The 14,481-nt window shown below is 43.3% G+C and overlaps 3 protein-coding genes across 5 annotated transcripts in view; 2 read left to right on the top strand and 1 right to left on the bottom strand.

Moving 5' to 3' along the window:
• The window catches only part of LOC130207842 (deoxyribonuclease gamma-like), a 29,186-nt gene extending 28,036 nt beyond the window's left edge, over positions 1–1,150 (top strand). The window contains exon 10 of the mRNA XM_056436564.1: positions 552–1,150. Within this exon, the coding sequence (XP_056292539.1) occupies positions 552–700 (149 nt within the window). The 3' untranslated portion in view covers positions 701–1,150. The remainder of the gene's footprint in view (positions 1–551) is intronic.
• An 882-nt stretch (positions 1,151–2,032) lies between these two features.
• On the top strand, positions 2,033–3,867 carry LOC130207739 (nuclear factor 7, brain-like). The gene has a single exon (XM_056436423.1). The coding sequence runs from the start codon at positions 2,033–2,035 to the stop codon at positions 3,419–3,421; it is 1,389 nt and encodes a 462-aa protein (XP_056292398.1). The 3' UTR covers positions 3,422–3,867.
• A 1,141-nt stretch (positions 3,868–5,008) lies between these two features.
• LOC130207746 (protein ATP6V1FNB) lies at positions 5,009–8,763 on the bottom strand. 3 transcript variants are annotated; one of them, XM_056436432.1, is made up of 5 exons: positions 8,649–8,763; positions 7,810–7,989; positions 7,462–7,672; positions 6,862–6,964; positions 5,009–6,341 (listed from the first exon to the last, which is right to left on the bottom strand). In XM_056436432.1, exons 2-5 carry the CDS (start codon positions 7,971–7,973, stop codon positions 6,223–6,225), a joined length of 597 nt encoding a protein of 198 aa, XP_056292407.1. In that variant the 5' UTR covers positions 7,974–7,989; positions 8,649–8,763; the 3' UTR covers positions 5,009–6,222. The 3 variants fall into 3 exon arrangements, with proteins under 3 accessions (XP_056292407.1, XP_056292409.1, XP_056292408.1); XM_056436434.1 differs by having other exon boundaries at positions 7,462–7,648; XM_056436433.1 differs by lacking the exon at positions 8,649–8,763 and having other exon boundaries at positions 7,810–8,461.
• Positions 8,764–14,481: the final 5,718 nt, after the last annotated feature.

Here is a 14,481-nt window from a genome sequence, read left to right as displayed (position 1 = left end):
TCCCTGTGTCCCTGTGTCCTCGTGTCCCTGTGTACTCGTGTCCTTGTGTCCTCGTGTCCCTGTGTACTCGTGTCCCCGTGTCCCTGTGTCCTTGTGTCCCTGTGTACTCGTGTCCCCGTGTCCCTGTGTCCCTGTGTACTTGTGTCCTTGTGTCCTCGTGTCCCTGTGTACTCGTGTCCTTGTGTCCCTGTGTACTCGTGTCCTTGTGTCCCTGTGTACTCGTGTCCTTGTGTCCTCGTGTCCTTGTGTACTCGTGTCCCCGTGTCCTTGTGTCCTCGTGTCCCTGTGTACTCGTGTCCTTGTGTCCTCGTGTCCCTGTGTACTCGTGTCCCTGTGTCCTTGTGTCCTCGTGTCCCTGTGTACTCGTGTCCTTGTGTCCTCGTGTCCTTGTGTACTCGTGTCCCCGTGTCCTTGTGTCCTCGTGTCCCTGTGTACTCGTGTCCTTGTGTACTCGTGTCCCTGTGTACTCATGTCCCCGTGTCCTTGTGTCCTCGTGAACTCGTGTCCTCGTGTCCCTCAGGACTCTTTTGTGTGTTTTTGTTTCCCTTCAGGTCTGAAGCCGCCGCTCGTAGACGACGATCTGCAGGACCTGAAGAGAGGAAACCTGCTGCTGGAGAGAGAGAAGCTGAGCCTGGAGATCCAGATTCTCCGGATGAAGATGGCCAGCATGAGCCGCCAGGAGGAGCTCCTCCAACAATAAGCTCCTCCCACAACAATAAGCTCCTCCCCAAACTCATTTTGACTGAATCGAGCTCTCAGGTTGTAACGAGTTGTAACCGGCTGGCGTTCTTCGCCGGTTCTTCTTCGTGCAAACCGAGGTCACCGAGGTCACCAAGGTCACCTGACGGGGCGCAAAAGAAAGATGGCACCCGGCCACCACGTGAGCCTCGATGAGCGTCCTCCATTATTCACACGGGAAACGTTTGGTGGTCATCCCGACGGCAACGTGCCCCGAGGCGTCCATTACACCGTAAATCCCCAAAGTAGTACCCTCCTCCTCCTCTTCGTCATCCCCAAACCACGTTAACCCTCGGCCTGTCCTCCCGGTTGCAGTACACCTTTTGTCCTCTGGGGTATCAAATGAACCCCGCTGGGTCCGACTGTTTTTTAAAGCGTATATAATGCATTTTCAATAAATTGTGTTTCTTACTTTCAGTCTCCTCCTTCAACACGTTGTTCTCTCCATTCTAGAACATCGGGCGATCGACTTCGTTTATGTTAGAGTATATACAGTGAAATTAAAAAGTAAACTATTCATTATCCTGACTTCATATTATTTGTGGCTGTTTGGCTCATTACAGAGTGGCATGGGTCAAAGTTTAGTGAGGACCCTTTTTTTCAAAGTTATTTGCATCTTTTGTCCTCTGGGGTTCAAATGAACCTCTTCTGTTATTTAAAGAATATAAACTTCCCCCAATTCTGCACCCTAATAACTTCATTCAAACACAGTAAAACACATTCATTTGTTCCATTTCAACTGTAAGGCCAATGAGACGTCTTCTGAATGCACTTTTACCTGTTTTTTTATGACAAATGAATTCTCAGTGCCTCTCAGACCGGCTGAGGATTCCTCTCACACGTCCCTGATGGAGGGATCGACTCATTTCACATGTAATACTGAACATTCCGTCTTGATGTTGTGAGTTATTGAAAGACTCTTTCTCAGGATGCTCAGAGTCTTAATACCTCCATTGTTTTCCTCCGTCGTGCCCGGAGACGCAGACGACCGGCGAGACGCGACTCGTCGTGTTTCTGTCGCCGCTCCTCCCTCTGGAGGTATGTGGACGGCCTCCGAAACCCGACGTGCTAAGCTCCGCCTCCAACTCCATTGAACCAGGAAACAGACGAGGAAATGACAATAACAATCTCTTCCAGACCCACGGGAACAACTCGGAGCGAGACAGAGATACAGCTTTGAAGAGGGGGAACCGACTCGGAGTGAACATTACTCTCTGGAGGAGGGGAGCGGGGGAGGGGGGGGGGGGAGGAGGACCCGGTTGGCCAACTTCCTGTTTGGCCTGCTGCGTGAAAAATGTCTCTGGGATGGGAGGATCTCTCCTGCTCCGTCTGCCACGACGTCTTCAAGGACCCGGTGGTTCTGTCCTGTAGCCACAGCTTCTGTAGAGACTGTCTGAAGGGATGGTGGAGAGAGCAGCAACTACAGGAGTGTCCCGTCTGCAGGAGGAGGTCCTCGAGGAGTAAACCAACTTGTAACCTGGTTTTAAAGAACCTGTGTGAGTCCTTCTTACTGCAGAGAGAGCAGAGAGCTTCCGGGTTGTTCTGCAGTCTGCACTCTGAGGAACTCAAACTCTTCTGTCTGGACCACCAGCAGCCGGTGTGTCTGGTCTGCAGAGATTCAGGGAGACACACCGACCACAGATTCAGACCCATCGGTGAAGTTGCACAAGGTCTCAAAAAGGAGCTCCAGAAATCTCTGAAGCCCTTAAAGGAGAAACTGAAGGTGTTCGAACAAGTCAAAGTGAAGTCTGACCTGACAGCAAAGCACAGGAAGGTCCAGGCCCGCCGAGCAGAGAGCCAGATCAAGGATCAGTTTAAGAAGCTTCACCGGTTTCTAGAGGAGGACGAGGAGGCCAGGTTGGCTGCACTGAGGGAGGAAGAGGAGCAGAAGAGTGGGGCGATGAAGGAGAAGATGGAGGCCCTGAGCAGAGAGATCGCAGCTCTCTCAGACACAGTCCGAGCCACAGAGGACGAGCTGAGAGCCCAAGACGTCTCGTTCCTCAACGCCTACAAGGCTGCAGTGGAAAGAGTCCAGCGGCGCCCCCTGCTGGAGGATCCACAGCTGCTCTCAGGAGCTCTGATGGACGAGGCCCAACACCTGGGCAACCTGCCCTTCAACATCTGGGACAGCATGAAGGACCTGGTCTCCTACACTCCCGTGGTTCTGGACCCCAACACCGCTCATCCAGAACTCGTCCTGTCTGCAGACCTGACCACCGTGACATGCGGACCGAGACAGAAGCTTCCGGATAACCCCGAGAGGTTTGATAGTTATTGTATCGTCCTGGGCTCCGAGGGCTTCGACTCGGGGATCCACAGCTGGGCCGTGGACCTCCGAGGAAATCCGGAATGGTTTGTGGGCGTGGCCGCAGAATCCGTCCAAAGGAAAGGAGGCATAAAGTCCGGATTGTGCCGGATGGGTTTCCATGACGACGGGTACACGGCGGTCTGTCCGTCACGTCCACAGACCATCGTCACGGTGACGGAGAGGCCCCGGAGGATCCGGGTCCGTCTGGACTGGAGCCGGGGGGAGCTGTCGTTCTGCCACGCCGACACCGACACACACATCCACACCCTCACACACACCTTCAGCCAGAGGGTGTTTCCATACTTTAACATCTGGAATCAAGTCCCGCTGCAGATAATGCAGGAAGAGATCCACGTCTCCAGAGGAAAGAGATGATTATGAATGATGAGCAGAGTCTCGGGAACGTATATACATAACAATAGAAGTGTTTTTTTAATCGTTATCATCTCTTTGTTTTTGTATTTGTGTCAAACCGATGACTGTTAATCCAGTTTGACACTTTCATAAAGTGTCAAAAGTTAAAAGAGATTTTACAATGTGTCTGTTTTATAAATCTTATCAAGTTTTTATTACTTCATTCACATGAAAAGTCACTCAGTCGGATAAATGTGGTGTGAAAGTACAATATTTAGTTGAGTAGAAGTATAACGAATGTGAATACTTGAGGATCTCAGGTGAATAAACTTAGTGAATGAAACACGTGAATGTAGAAGAAGCTTTTGATTGAATCTCAGAGTTGATGCTTGTCGCTAAATATTGACTAAAGATTTATAGATTGAAGCGTGTGGTCAGTCTGCTGTTATTGCATCATATGACCACGAGAGGGCGCGCCCACACCTTTTATTTATTGAAACAGAAATATAAGCCTTTTCATATACATTACATATACATATATATTTATTTATATATTCATATATATATATATTTATTTATATATATATTAATATACGTATATATTTATATATTAATACATCAACAAATACATTTATTAATTCATATTAACATATAAATTTATTAATAAATATATCTATATATTAATATATTAATATATATGTACTTATTAATATATACATATATATAGATACATATTTATTAATATCTATATGTATTTATATATATATTTATTTATTAATATATAAATGAAGTTGAGTCTAAAAAGATGATTATTATCATTATTCATTTCATAACATTGTTAAAATTATTAAGAATATAAATCAGTAAATATACTATTTGTTAAGTTTTTTTCTATTTGTGTCTAAAACACCTAAAATATCTTAAATATTTTAAACCAACAACTTTGAACAATCAATATTTCTGTCAAATCTCAAGTTTGATTTCCTTTCAGTGTGTGTGTGTGTGTGTGTGTGTGTGTGTGTGTGTGTGTGTGTGTGTGTGTATGTGTGTGTGTGTGTCTGTGTGTGTGTGTCTAATGAGAAGTCTTGACCTCTTCACCAAAAGAGGAAATCTCTTCTTTCTTGCTGCTCTTTGTCCCCGAGAAGTCGACCGGTGAGTAAAACTAATCCTCTCCACATTAAATATATATATATATATATATATATATATATATATTAATTAATTATTAATTAATGTAAAGATAAAGTTACCTGAATGTGACGGATCATCTCTCTGAACAATAAACAATTGCCTAAAATAAATAAATTCTCTATTGCTATTCCTATTTTGTAATCTTATTAACACATGAAGCATATACTTCTATACAACCAGAGGAGTCGCCCCCTGGTGGTCAGGAGAGAGAATGCAGCTTTAACACATGGAGCATATACTTCTATACAACCAGAGGAGTCACCCCCTGGTGGTCAGTAGAGGGAATGCAGCTGTAACACAGGAATTATAGACTTCTATACAACCAGAGGAGTCGCCCCCTGGTGGTTAGTAGAGGGAATGCAGCTGTAACACAGGAATTATAGACTTCTATACAACCAGAGGAGTCGACCAATTCAATTCAATTCAGTTTATTTGTATAGCCCAATTTCACAAATTACAAATTTGTCTCGGAGTGCTTTACAATCTGTACACATAGACATCCCTGCCCCAAAACCTCACATCGGACCAGGAAAAACTCCCAAATAACCCTTCAGGGGAAAAAAAGGGAAGAAACCTTGAGGAGAGAACAGAGGAGGATCCCTCTCCAGGATGGACAGATGCAATAGATGTCATGTGACCAGAAGGACAGATTTAGAGTTAAAATACATTCAATGAATATGACAGTGTATGAATAGTTCATAGTAGGCATATTCCACGATGGAGACCTCCACGATCCATCAGGCAGATGGCGGTGGGGAGGAGGAGTGGGCGGAGTCTCAACAGTGGGCGGAGTCTCAACAGTGGGCGGAGTCTAAACAGGACAGTGGCGTAGTTGGTAGCAGGAACTCCACGACCCAGACCTCGATGATCCATCAGCAGATAGGATCTATGCCGTCTCATAGGGTCCGATGACCCCATGAGACGTGACCAAAAGAAAGAAAGAAAATGATGAGCTCATCTAAACATTAAATAAGTGTATACTTTATAAATACTTTATTTATACTTTGTTAATACTTCATTAATACTTTATTCATACTTTGTTAATACATCCTCACAACAGGAATGAAACCGCTCTGCTTGCCTGAATGTAGTTACCGAGGGTTTAGTAACATTTCCTCCTCCTGTTTAAAGCACTGAGGTATCGGATCGTCTTTGTGACTGATACCTGGCCAGGTGTTCATTCATTATCCATCCCACAGGATCGGGTTGGAGGACACTTAACCTCCCAGCCGTGTGGGTGGTAAGCAGACAGGAAGTAGACGAGCACCATTCACACCAAGACCCTCGTCAACATGACAATATGAGATATTTAAAATATGTTCGATCCAACCAAAGCGTTTTAATCAAATCACCCAAACACAACAACATCTAGAAGGTTTTGCAAAACACACGACAAACTGTGAGATTTAATAATATTTCTGTTCATTATTGATCAAGTACCAAGATTTTATCCAAAGAATGCCATTTGTCATGATCCCAAAATAGTTTCTAACTGTGACTTTAACCGGTGGAACATTTGTTGTTCACATCAGGGAGCGTCTCGAAACAAAATGGTGTCATCACATAAAGATCCTGTCTGCTTTGAGCCATTCTCACTAAAAGAGCGACCCCTGGTGGCCCGGAGGTGAACTTCAGCCCAGCGCGTCGGTGGCCGACAGGCTGCCGAAGATGCCGTTCCGGGCGTAGAAGGTGTTCTTCACCACCGAGGACTTGGCGCGGGCCGGAGTCCTGTAGTCCAGAGTGAAGTCACCTGAGGACCCAGGTGGGCGGCGTTCAGTAGATACACAGATACGTGTGTTTTATTCTGCAGTTCAATCGAAGACGATTTAACATCAATTTAAACACAAATTAAAATGCAGAATATGATGCAGACATTTAAGCCGATATGTCAATTTGTATTTGTCCAATATTTTGGTTCATGACCACATTCAAAATGGCGTCCACATCATTCTCACCTGTACGTGTTAACGATCTTTCATTTAAAACATTTATTTCCTTTTAATTTTTCTCTGAGGGGGTTTTCCCTCCGTAATAATAATCATCTGAGCGAGTCGTTGACAAACAAATCGATTGATACGATTTCTAAACCCGACAAAAAAAAATCCCGTTCATCGGCGATATTGCGCAACACCGGACGAACCCGAAAACATCGGCGTTCCCTTTCGTCACTCAAGACACAGAAACACAGAAAACAGGCTCCGGGTTGACGAGAGGTCACCCTTCAAACCCCCCTGTTCCTGACAGCTTTAGGGGGTGGAGCCTCCACTCACCCAGCCTCCACCCGTACTCCCAGGACGAGAGCAGAGGGAAGTCGAACTTCTCCTCGGGCCTCACGTGGCCCCGCCTCTGCAGGTACAGACTCCGCCCTTTTCCCTGCGGAGAACGTTTGGAGTTAATTTTTTTTTAATGAATCACAGTTGAACTTGTTGGGGGCAGAACAACTTCCTGAACACCGACCGACCGCGAAAGGACTCTATAGAAACCTTTAAGGATCGACTTTATCTACCCGTCGGGACATTTTAAATCCTATTTTTTCTGCCATGCATAACAGTTGAAGACGCACGGCTTGGTGCTTCATCTCCGGCTGAACAAGTTCCCTGAAGCCCTCCTGTCCAGAAGCTCTCAGGTGCACCGCCTCGTGACACCAGGAGCACCTGGACGGGACAGGAAGTGTTTGAAAGGTCTCTCGGTCTTGCGAAGCCGTCGGCTTGTGATTGGGGGTTCGCCTCGTTTTGCATGTTTTTAATGATGATAAATCTTCCCTGGTGCTTTTGGGTGGATTGTCGGTGGAAGTAAATAAAAACCTAGAAAAGAAGTAAAGACATCCGGGGAGCCGGCGAACAACTGATCGGGTAACCGGGGGTTCGTACGTGGTGCGATGAGTCCTCATAGAGAGCTCGTCTGGTCTGAGGAGAAACTGGCCTCATCAGAGGCGTCACACGGAGACGGCCATCTCCTTCCAAGGAGAGCACAGGAGGAGGAGGAGGAGGAAGAGCAGGAGGAGGAGGAAGAGCAGGAGGAGGAGGAGGAGGAAAGGCACTCTGCTTCTGGGTCGTCCTGCTGACGGGAGGCGGGGCCGCCCTGGTGGGCGGGGCATGAACACGAGATCAGTTTGCACAACGTTCACACTCACGAACAAATCTGATTCAATTAGAGAAAACTGAGGAAAAAAATTAGATATTTTGGACAAACAACATTTTAGTCACAAAAATGCTGACATGTGGGAAAGCTGTGGCAGGCGGGTCGGCTCGGGGCCGGCGCCCGGGGGGTCGCCGCCGCAGGTCGGGTAGCGATGGGCATAGCGGCTCTTCCAGGACAAGCGGGTCAACATCTCCTTCTGGATCTGCTCTCGGTAGCAGTTCTGGCTCTGGGTCGTCAGCATCGCCAGGAGTCGCCCTCTGGTGGTCAGGGGAGAGAATGCAGCTTTAACACATGAAGCATAGACTTCTATACAACCAGTAGAGAGAATGCAGCTTTAACACATGAAGCAGAGACTTCTATACAACCAGAGGAGTCGCCCCCGGGTGGTCAGGAGAGAGAATGCAGCTTTAACACATGAAGCATAGACTTCTATACAACCAGTAGAGAGAATGCAGCTTTAACACATGAAGCATAGACTTCTATACAACCAGTAGAGAGAATGCAGCTTTAACTCATGACGCGTAGACTTCTATACAACCAGTAGAGAGAATACACTTCATCAAAAACACAACTCTTAACAGTTGCAGGTGTTTCTACACTCAGGTGAACAGAGTTATGAACATTACGTTTCATCACTCGACATGAACACGATGCTCAGAATGAACAATAACAAGTTAGTTTCACTTCTTTATCTTCATTCCATGATTATAAAATGTAGTGGAGAGGAATTCAGAGTGAAAAATGGTTTGTTTATGGGTTAGAAAAAGTAGAAAGAGAATTTTAGTGTTAAAGTCCATAACAATAAACACACACACACACACACACACACACACACACACACACACACACACACACACACACACTGATCTATCAAGAACCAAAAAGATAGAGATTATTGTAAAATATCTAAATTTACCTTTTGCTGATGCCGAGCTGAGCAGCTTCTCACCGAGGAAACGAGGATCAGATAACACACTGTAGGAAACATGACACACACACACACCCACACACACATGTACAAACACACACACACAAACACACACACACATGCATGCTGGAAACCTCCTTTGTCAATGCTGGACGCCTTTACCATTTGACCAACAGCGCCCCCTGTGGCCACACATGGTATGTAGTCACATTAAGCCCCGCCCACTGCTGATGCCCCGCCCACTCCTCTCTACCTCCATCTGCCTGATGCATCGTGGAGGTCTCCATCGTGGTCCATGCCGACTACCAACTATCATACACTCTGTCATACTCATTGAATGTGTTATAACTCTAATGATTCCTTCTGGTCACATGACATCTATTGTTCATCTGGTCACATGACATCTATTGTTCATCTGGTCACATGACATCTATTGTTCATCTGGTCACGTGACATCTATTGTTCATCTACGTGACATCTATTGTTCATCTGGTCACATGACATCTAATGTTCATCTGGTCACATGACATCTATTGTTCATCTAGTCACATGACATCTATTGTTCATCTAGTCACATGACATCTATTGTTCACCTGGTCACATGACATCTATTGTTCATCTGGTCACATGACATCTATTGTTCATCTGGTCACATGACATCTATTGTTCATCTGGTCACATGACATCTATTGTTCATCTAGTCACATGACATCTATTGTTCATCTGGTCACATGACATCTATTGTTCATCTAGTCACATGACATCTATTGTTCATCTAGTCACATGACATCTATTGTCCATCTGGTCACATGACATCTATTGTTCATCTGGTCACATGACATCTATTGTTCATCTGGTCACATGACATCTATTGTTCATCTAGTCACATGACATCTATTGTTCATCTAGTCACATGACATCTATTGTTCATCTGGTCACATGACATCTATTGTTCATCTGGTCACATGACATCTATTGTTCATCTGGTCACATGACATCTATTGTTCATCTGGTCACATGACATCTATTGTTCATCTGGTCACATGACATCTATTGTTCATCTGGTCACATGACATCTAGTGTTCATCTAGTCACATGACATCTAGTGTCCATCTGGTCACATGACATCTATTGTTCATCTGGTCACATGACATCTAGTGTTCATCTAGTCACATGACATCTATTGTCCATCTGGTCACATGACATCTATTGTTCATCTAGTCACATGACATCTATTGTTCATCTAGTCACATGACATCTATTGTCCATCTGGTCACATGACATCTATTGTTCATCTGGTCACATGACATCTATTGTTCATCTGGTCACATGACATCTATTGTTCATCTAGTCACATGACATCTATTGTTCATCTGGTCACATGACATCTATTGTTCATCTGGTCACATGACATCTATTGTTCATCTGGTCACATGACATCTATTGTTCATCTGGTCACATGACATCTATTGTTCATCTGGTCACATGACATCTATTGTTCATCTGGTCACATGACATCTATTGTTCATCTGGTCACATGACATCTATTGTTCATCTGGTCACATGACATCTATTGTTCATCTGGTCACATGACATCTATTGTTCATCTGGTCACATGACATCTATTGTTCATCTGGTCACATGACATCTATTGTTCATCTAGTCACATGACATCTATTGTTCATCTGGTCACATGACATCTATTGTTCATCTGGTCACATGACATCTATTGTTCATCTGGTCACATGACATCTATTGTTCATCTAGTCACATGACATCTATTGTTCATCTGGTCACATGACATCTATTGTTCATCTGGTCACATGACATCTATTGTTCATCTGGTCACATGACATCTATTGTTCATCTGGTCACATGACATCTATTGTTCATCTGGTCACATGACATCTATTGTTCATCTGGTCACATGACATCTATTGTCCTTCTGGTCACATGACATCTATTGTTCATCTGGTCACATGACATCTATTGTTCATCTGGTCACATGACATCTATTGTTCATCTGGTCACATGACATCTATTGTTCATCTGGTCACATGACATCTATTGTTCATCTGGTCACATGACATCTATTGTTCATCTGGTCACATGACATCTATTGTTCATCTGGTCACATGACATCTATTGTTCATCTGGTCACATGACATCTATTGTTCATCTGGTCACATGACATCTATTGTTCATCTGGTCACATGACATCTATTGTTCATCTGGTCACATGACATCTATTGTTCATCTGGTCACGTGACATCTATTGTTCATCTGGTCACATGACATCTATTGTTCATCTGGTCACATGACATCTATTGTTCATCTGGTCACATGACATCTATTGTTCATCTGGTCACATGACATCTATTGTTCATCTGGTCACATGACATCTATTGTTCATCTGGTCACATGACATCTATTGTTCATCTGGTCACATGACATCTATTGTTCATCTGGTCACATGACATCTATTGTTCATCTGGTCACATGACATCTATTGTTCATCTGGTCACATGACATCTATTGTTCATCTGGTCACATGACATCTATTGTTCATCTGGTCACATGACATCTATTGTTCATCTGGTCACATGACATCTATTGTTCATCTGGTCACATGACATCTATTGTTCATCTGGTCACATGACATCTATTGTTCATCTGGTCACATGACATCTATTGTTCATCTGGTCACATGACATCTATTGTTCATCTGGTCACATGACATCTATTGTTCATCTGGTCACATGACATCTATTGTTCATCTGGTCACATGACATCTATTGTTCATCTGGTCACATGACATCTATTGTTCATCTGGTCACATGACATCTATTGTTCATCTGGTCACATGACATCTATTGTTCATCTGGTCACATGACATCTATTGTTCATCTGGTCACATGACATCTATTGTTCATCTGGTCACATGACATCTATTGTTCATCTGGTCACATGACATCTATTGTTCATCTGGTCACATGACATCTATTGTTCATCTAGTCACATGACATCTATTGTTCATCTGGTCACATGACATCTATTGTTCATCTGGTCACATGACATCTATTGTTCATCTGGTCACATGACATCTATTGTTCACCTGGTCACATGACATCTATTGTTCACCTGGTCACATGACATCTATTGTTCATCTGGTCACATGACATCTATTGTTCATCTGGTCACATGACATCTATTGTTCACCTGGTCACATGACATCTATTGTTCATCTGGTCACATGACATCTATTGTTCATCTGGTCACATGACAGCTATTGTTCATCTAGTCACATGACATCTATTGTTCATCTGGTCACATGCCATCTATTGTTCATCTGGTCACATGACATCTATTGTTCATCTAGTCACATGACATCTATTGTTCACCTGGTCACATGACATCTATTGTTCATCTGGTCACATGACATCTATTGTTCATCTGGTCACATGACATCTATTGTTCACCTGGTCACATGACATCTATTGTTCATCTGGTCACATGACATCTATTGTTCATCTGGTCACATGACAGCTATTGTTCATCTGGTCACATGACATCTATTGTCCTTCTGGTCACATGACATCTATTGTTCATCTGGTCACATGACATCTATTGTTCATCTGGTCACATGACATCTATTGTTCATCTGGTCACATGACATCTATTGTTCATCTGGTCACATGACGTCTATTGTTCATCTGGTCACATGACATCTATTGTTCATCTGGTCACATGACATCTATTGTTCATCTGGTCACATGACATCTATTGTTCATCTGGTTACATGACATCTATTGTTCATCTGGTCACATGACATCTATTGTCCTTCTGGTCACATTACATCTATTGTTCATCTGGTCACATGACATCTATTGTTCATCTGGTCACGTGACATCTATTGTTCATCTGGTCACATGACATCTATTGTCCATCTGGTCACATGACATCTATTGTTCATCTGGTCACATGACGCCCTATTGTTCATCTGGTCACATGACTCTATTGTTCATCTGGTCACATGACATCTATTGTTCATCTGGTCACATGACATCTATTGTTCATCTGGTCACATGACATCTATTGTTCATCTGGTCACATGACATTTATTGTTCATCTAGTCACATGACATCTATTGTTCATCTGGTCACATGACACCTATTGTTCATCTGGTCACATGACATCTATTGTTCATCTGGTCACATGACATCTATTGTTCATCTGGTCACATGACATCTATTGTTCATCTGGTCACATGACATCTATTGTTCATCTGGTCACATGACGTCTATTGTTCATTTGGTCACGTGACATCTATTGTTCATCTGGTCACATGACATCTATTGTTCATCTGGTCACATGACGTCTATTGTTCATCTGGTCACATGACATCTATTGTTCATCTGGTCACATGACATCTATTGTTCATCTGGTCACGTGACATCTATTGTTAATCTGGTTACATGACATCTATTGTTCATCTGGTCACATGACGTCTATTGTTCATCTGGTCACATGACATCTATTGTTCATCTGGTCACATGACATCTATTGTTCATCTGGTCACATGACATCTATTGTTCATCTGGTCACATGACATCTATTGTTCATCTGGTCACATGACGTCTATTGTTCATCTGGTCACATGACATCTATTGTTCATCTGTCTCATGACATCTATTGTTCATCTGGTCACATGACATCTATTGTCCTTCTGGTCACATGACATCTATTGTTCATCTGGTCACATGACAGCTATTGTTCTGTCCATCCTGGAGAGGGATCCTCCTCTGTTCTCTCCTGAAGGGTTCTTCCCTTTTCCCCCTGAAAGGTTATTTGGGAGTTGTTCCTGATCCGATGTAAGGTCAAAGGTCAGGGATGTCATGTGTGTACAGATTGTAAAGCCCTCTGACGATAATTTGTAATTTGTGATATTGGGCTATACAAAAATAACTGAATTGAATTTATATATAGAAACACACACATATATAAATATATATATATAAATGTTATAAAAGTAAAATTTGTTGAAGTGAATACTATATTGATATAGTGTATATATATTTATATATTTAAAATGTCTTTGGACCCCGTTGACAGCTTCAAGGAGCTGTGAGGGGTCCTCAAGGGGTCTTGAGGAGCAGAACTGCCCGAATAAAAAGAGAAATAAGTTAAATATATATAAATAAAATAGCCGTATTTAGCTTCTCCAGAGGGACGTGAGATAAAGAGATAAGAGATAAGAGAACATTCCTGTTGATAATAAACAGAACAGATTCGGAACTGATAAAACTTTTATTTCACTTTAAATTGTCTTTTACATTTTCGTCCTGTTTATAACATGAAAAGGTGAAACTAGAGTTGGATGTTTTTCTTTTAAAAAGACACACAAATCTAGTATTACTTCAATAACCAGGATGTGAGGGGGGGAGGGGGGGGCGGTCGAAGGGTTTTATTTTCCTTCTTTTTTTGGGGTCACTTTGTCATTTTATTGGCGTTCTGAAGCTAAATCTAAACGTTCACGACCACGTGAGCTCCAAGCAACGAAACGTCACAAGCAAACTGAGGACTTTTAGGGGGGGGGGGGGGGAGGACGAGGGGGGGGGTATTTTTTCTTCATTTCATTTTCAGCATAATACTGGTCAGTAAAAACCAAATGAGTCGAGGTACCAGATATACACATTCACTACTGCATCATGGAGATTCTTGTTCCTTAGAAAGTGAAGAACAACTTGTTTTTGTTTGTTCAGCCAACGAGAGAAAAAAGAGGAGGGGGGGGATTTTTTTTTTTTTTACCTTTTGAACTTTA

The sequence above is a fragment of the Pseudoliparis swirei genome, chromosome 18, assembly GCF_029220125.1.
Source record: "Pseudoliparis swirei isolate HS2019 ecotype Mariana Trench chromosome 18, NWPU_hadal_v1, whole genome shotgun sequence".
Lineage (NCBI taxonomy): Eukaryota > Metazoa > Chordata > Actinopteri > Perciformes > Liparidae > Pseudoliparis > Pseudoliparis swirei.
The sequence above is the reverse complement of the archived record's forward strand: the minus strand, read 5'-3'. Positions and strand labels throughout refer to the sequence as shown.

Bases quoted from the DNA above. Each gene is read 5' to 3' on its own strand.
- LOC130207739 (XM_056436423.1), top strand. From the start codon at position 2,033: ATGTCTCTGGGATGGGAGGATCTCTCCTGCTCCGTCTGCCACGACGTC.
- LOC130207746 (XM_056436432.1), bottom strand. From the start codon at position 7,973: ATGCTGACGACCCAGAGCCAGAACTGCTACCGAGAGCAGATCCAGAAG. The intron at 6,965-7,461 runs GTACGAACCCCC...CGTTCTCCGCAG, and splicing joins ATGAGGACTCATCGCACCAC to GGAAAAGGGCGGAGTCTGTA. The intron at 6,342-6,861 runs GTGAGTGGAGGC...CTGGGTCCTCAG, and splicing joins GGAGTACGGGTGGAGGCTGG to GTGACTTCACTCTGGACTAC.